This window comes from Aegilops tauschii, chromosome 4, assembly GCF_002575655.3.
Source record: "Aegilops tauschii subsp. strangulata cultivar AL8/78 chromosome 4, Aet v6.0, whole genome shotgun sequence".
In the NCBI taxonomy this organism is placed as follows: Eukaryota; Viridiplantae; Streptophyta; class Magnoliopsida; order Poales; family Poaceae; genus Aegilops; species Aegilops tauschii.
Genome location: NC_053038.3, coordinates 11,032,268 through 11,037,923, shown reverse-complemented (window position 1 = coordinate 11,037,923; position 5,656 = coordinate 11,032,268). Strand labels below are relative to the sequence as shown.

The following is a 5,656-nucleotide window of genomic DNA, read 5'->3' as shown; positions in this document are numbered from 1 at the left end:
CCCCAGTTGTCGCGTGGCTCGGGCGGTGGGCCGGCTGCGTAAGCCGGCAGGTTGATGTAGTCGCGCGTCGGGTGGAGGTTGCGGACGTAGAAGTAGGACTTCTGCCACAACTTCACCAACTCCAGCACAGAGATAGGAGGAAAGTGGGTCCCGGAGCCGGTGCGCCGCACTGGGCCGGCTCGCCCTTGGCCTAGGTCCCCAGCTTCAGATAAAAGAACTTGCCCCACACCTCGATGGTGGGCCGGACGCCGAGGTAGCCCTAGCAGAGGGCCACGAAGGCGGAGAGGAGCACCACCGTGTTTGGAGTAAGGTGGTGAGGTTGAATATGGTAGAAATCAAGGAAAGAGCAGAGGAAGCCGCTCATCGGCAAGCCAAATCCGCTAAGGAAATGGCTCCGGAAGACGACGAACTCGCCGGCCCTTGGCGCCGGCGAGATCTCCCTCGCGTCCGGAAGGCGCGTCCCCACCATCGTCGCAATGGGAAGCCTCCATGTCGCGCGGAGGAAGTCGAGGTGGCTGTCGTGAATGTTGGAGCCGTCCCAATCGCCGCGCGCCATGGCTTGCGATGGCCTGGCGGCAGCACGGCGAGGCTGGACGGCGACGGGGCTGCGGCAGCGCTTCGAAAGCGTGCGGTGTGGCAGCACGATGGCGCAGCGGCGGCGAGGAAGCAAAGAAGCAAGAAAGTGAGGAAGAAGAAGAGAAGGGAGGGGCGTGCGTGCGTTTGGCCGCCCCCTCCTCCCCTATTTATGCGGCCGAAACGGCGAGGCCGAGGCAACGCTTCATGGGGGCGTGGGATTAACTGCGCTCACGTCCCGCACGCCCCCACAAATCCCTCGCCATTATGGCGCGTATTCATTTTGCCCCGGAAGGGCAACCGTCCACCTCGGCCACAGCGGATCCACGCGCGCGTCGAGGCCGTGTAGTGGTGGGCCCGGGCCTGCGGCGGCGTCCCATCGCGCGCGTGGGCTGGCAGGCCGGCCTGTCCTGCTGGCGACGTGTGGCGAGCGTGCAACGGGCGGCAAGCGCGCCACCCAGAGGCGTCCCACCCGGCGCCCGCCACGGCAATTCAAATCCACCAGGCGGCCGGCTTTGCCTCGGCAGGCTCCTGGAAGGCGGCTTCTTCAAGCCGGACGAAGCAAAGACACAGGATCTCTCGGGGGAGGAAACTATTGAGGCACTCCGGCGTCGAGCCGTGGCACCTCACCAGCTTCGGCGACTACTGTCGGGGGGATAGACCCCGGGTAGCCTCATCCGCACCCCTTAACATTTCAAGACACTGGGGCTGGCCCAGCCCCTCAAGCCAACTGGCCACGCGGCCGGCTTCCAGAAGACGGCGTGCCCTTAGAAGGCGGCCTAGGCCCCGAGGCCGGCTCCCAGAAGACGGCGCACCGCAGAAGACGGGTCGGGGAACGGGCCAGCTTCCAGCGGCCTGCCCGTCCTTCCCCTCGGAGTCTGCACTCACCCACAACGACAAGACCGGGCGTAGCTACAGTGCCGCCTGCTACCCCTGAATCTCGGAAGAGCGTGGCTATAGTGTGCACTGACCAGGCGGTCACCTACCCGCACGACGTGGGACTGTAGCCACACAGTCCATGACGCGACCCTCGTCAGCAAGGACAGCGCTACAGCGAAAGGCAATCAGCATGGCCCGCAGGCGGCGGGCCCTACCTGTCGTCCGGATTCTCGGCAGTCGGCGGGGCCCTCCAGCGGCGGGCCCCAGCAACCGGCGGAGAACCCGGCGACCTTAGACACTGACGTCCGGGTCCTACACCCGGCCGTATTACCATTGTACCCCTGGGGGGTTGGCCTATAAAACCCCCCAAGGCTCACCCATGCAAAGGGTTCAGCCTTCATTCCCACACACCACCATAGCTAGGAGAAGAGAGGTAGCTCTACCCTTCTTCCTCCTCTAGCAACACAGCTCAAGGAGCAACATTTTATACATTTGGTCACAGTCAGCATAGCAGGAGTAGGGGTGTTATCTCTCCGGAAAGCCCAGAACCTGAGTACGTCTCGTGTGCTACCGAGCTCGTGCTCACTCTCGCTTCCGGAACCCGGCGACGTCCTCATGGCTCCACCCACGATAAGCCACCCCCTGACATCTGACGTGAGATTACCACGACAGTGTTGCTCCCTTTTAGTTTTCGCACTTGCCCTACTCGTGTTTTTTATTTCATTAAACTGGAAAGGGATGAGAGTACGTCCCCAAGCAGGCCGACCATGATTTCCCCAAGCAAGCTACATATGTAAACCGGTATCTATTATATAAACCCAAGGATGAACACCGTAGATGACAATCTCATACATGCTAGCTAGACATATATCATGTTAACGCACTCAAAATATATTTTTTAAATTTAACAACTTCTGACTTGTGCTCCTATCGCTACCATTAGAAATGAGATCTCATTAGAAATGTATGTTGTCGACCACATTCCTACAGGCTAGGCATTCAACCACTCTGAAGCTACATGATAATAATCAACACCAACTAAAACGTACTTCACAGCCAGAAGCATCCTTTCGTTGCACTCAAGATTGAGTTGAGGTGCTAAATAAGTAGGTACTACAAGTTCACAGCTTTTTACATACATACAGTCCATAGCGTTCTTCGTCTACTGTGAATACAGAGGAGCAAAAAGAATGGCATCTCTGCAAGAAGCATATTTGCACAGCAAATTTGCAAAAACACAGAGAACATTGAGCAGAGGGGTCTTTTCTCTTTTCTTTTCTTTTCTTTCTCCACTTGCAAATCAAGTCTTTTTTGCAACTCTATATAACCTACAAACCGCAGCTTAAAAACCATACCGCTGAAAAGAGTGGAAACAGAGTGTCAGAATTGGATGAGGTTGCAGAGACTCAAGTTTGTGATGGCTCCAACCTGTTAGGCACGTTTCACTCGTCTCCCATTGCAAGCTCGAGCGCGTAATCATCTCTGTCCTGAAATAGAAAGACGGGTCGATTTCATCTTAGCAAAGTTCGAAAGATGCACATATTTAAGGAGAGAGGGGTGCCAATAACACGAGACCGCTCTTCTCGAATAAGCAAAATTGGCTATACTTACAACAGGCCCCCGCGCAAAGTATCTTCCAAACTGGAGCCAATATACCTACATATTGAGACAGAGCATCGTTAACGGCGCAATCATCGGAAGAATTCAGAAGAATGTTTCATACTAGTTCCTATAGCATATTTGAGCTAGAAAATTCTTAAAATTCATAAGAGAATTGCTTGCCTCATCTTCATCTTGCGTTTCAACTTCAAGATCAGATGATGGGTAGCCAACACATAACAAAGCATAGCCCTGAAAAGGAAGCCGTACAAATGCAACATCAGTAGGATTTCAGTTTGCAGAGGTAGAATCATAATGATTCACGAAGCCTGTAGCATATGTCCTGTATAGGAGGAAGCACACATAGCGCATCCGATTCATGTGATAAACTGAAAGCAGTTGGCAATTCTAGAGTAGCAGAGTTGAAGTTGACCTTGATCCATCCTAACAAGTAACAAGTCACTGCTCACCACAACTCGTCTCTACATCAGTTGTCTTGGTACAACCTCTCCAAACTACTGAGACCCAGAAAAATGCAAGACTTTCTTAATAAAACAATAGGTTACTGCGACGCATAAAGCTTGGTCCAACAGTTGCACTGATCGCCATGCAATGCAAATGATAAAATTGAACTGGATCAGTTAAAAAAAAAGAGAAACTTAACTGGATCATCTGACAGTAACACGGTAGCGCGTACACAAACGAACGACATAGCTAACCAGATCATGGGGCAATAATTGTGCTAGTACCGCACGCAAACTTTTTGACAGTAAGGAACATGAAGATCCCAATAACGCACAACAAAGTGGGTTTACCTGCTCTCTTAAGTCGGCAGATATTCCAAGGGCTTCGGGCTGTCTTATTTGCCCTGATTTTATCCTGACAGCACAGCTGGTGCAGCAACCTGATTAGCACAAATTCCCTAGTTCAGTAGCTTCTCTGGATCGTATGAAGTTAATGAAGAGACTAGGCTAGGCTAGCCAGAGGGATAAGAGAACTAGTTAAACGATTTGGTACCAACTAAAGGAAAATTCAGCATGTAATACTACCATGGCGGCAGGCGAAGGGGAGCGTGATGTCCTGCGCCTCCGCGGTGTGCAGAATGTACTGGTCCTGCAAGCGGCCGTGGCACACCGATCAGCCCAGCCCCAGCCCCAGCCCCAGCCCCACTGCGAGAGGAGGCGAGAGCGAAATTAAACAAGCCCAGCAGCATGCATGCGTACCTGGGGCACGAGGAAGTGGTGGACGACCCCGCGCTCCCGGTCGTGGACGGTGACCTTGTGGGTCGGGACGACGGCGGCCGGGGCGGGGGCGGGGGCCTGCTGCAGCTCCGAGGCGCGCGCCGTGGTGCTCGTGCCACGGGCCAGGCGCGCGAGGAGGCTCGGGCTCCTCCCGCTTCTCCTCCAGAGGCCTCCTCCGTGCGCTGCTCCCACGCGAGCCCTGCATGCCCACCCAAGGAGAGGAGAGGAGAGGAGCGCGTCTGTTAGGACAAGCCGCGGGAGAGGGAGGGGGGGCGCGGAGTGCCGTGCGCGTACGTGGTCGCGGCGGGGCACGCCGCCATCCTGGCCGTGGACTGCCTGCCTGTGGTCGCCGGGCCGGCGAGACGAGGCGCGGCGCGGCCGGGGAGGAGCGAGCGGGAGCGGCAAAATCCCAAGGATTGGTTGGTTGGCTCGGAGCGGATAAGGTGCTTCCGGAGCTCCGGTGCCGTTAACCGGGAGCGGCCGCGGTGTGCCGTGTCAGCCAGCTGCCAGCGTGTGCCGGCACGAGCCGCCGCGTGTGCGTGACGGCCGAGTCTATGTCCCGCTTTAGACACAAGACCGCGTCGCCTACAGAGCCGGCCCATTAAACATTGTGTTTCGTTAGGCTGGCGACATGATGACGCGCTATGTTCGTATTCTTCCTTTTTTTTCCTTTTTGTTTATAGTTTCATAAAACTAAGTGCAACTATTACGAAAAAACAATTTAGTTAATAGGTGATATTTCAAAAATGTTCGTGTGTTTCAAAAATATGTACGTGAGGCTTTTTGAAATTGCTATACAATGTAAAAAATGTCTGTGTAACTAGAAAAAAGTTGTATACCATTCAAAAAAATACATAAAATATATTCACACATTTCAAAAATATGTTTGTGACACTTTACAAAAATTTATATAATGTAAAAAAATGCCCGCATAGTTTACAAAAATGCTTTGTATCATTAAAAAATGTTTCAACATGAATTTGGAAAATGTTTAACAGATATTTGAAAAATGTTCAAGTGTATAAAAATTGTTAATCATGTATTTGAAGAATGGTATAAAAAAGTTTTCTAGGGTTAAAAACAGTTTCAGGGGCGCGCCATGAGCAAAGCTCGTTTCAGCTGTTGGACCTCCATCCTGGTGGAGAAAACTTGTTTAAACCTATGATCTTATAGAAGCAGCGGCGAAGAAGTCATCGATGTGGACAGAAGACACCGATGGTCACGATTTAGTAAGTCGCCACCTCGGAGAAAAAACATCGAAGAGGACCCGAAAATACTCCAAAGACCATGAGCGTCGACCATCACCCCGACGACATCACCAAGTCGCGTAAAGCATCCACCCATATCTGAAAAAAATCCAGACG

At 53.0% G+C, this 5,656-nt stretch overlaps 1 protein-coding gene across 1 annotated transcript; it reads right to left on the bottom strand.

Annotated features, from left to right (window-relative positions):
- Nucleotides 1–2,501: 2,501 nt before the first annotated feature.
- LOC109753311 (ferredoxin C 2, chloroplastic) lies at nt 2,502–4,857 on the bottom strand. Its single transcript, XM_020312531.4, has 8 exons — nt 4,587–4,857; nt 4,275–4,491; nt 4,101–4,164; nt 3,867–3,955; nt 3,235–3,303; nt 3,064–3,108; nt 2,881–2,939; nt 2,502–2,809 (listed from the first exon to the last, which is right to left on the bottom strand). The coding sequence occupies exons 1-7, from the start codon at nt 4,610–4,612 to the stop codon at nt 2,895–2,897; spliced, it is 555 nt and encodes a 184-aa protein (XP_020168120.1). The 5' UTR covers nt 4,613–4,857; the 3' UTR covers nt 2,502–2,809; nt 2,881–2,894.
- Between the last annotated feature and the right edge of the window lie 799 nt (nt 4,858–5,656).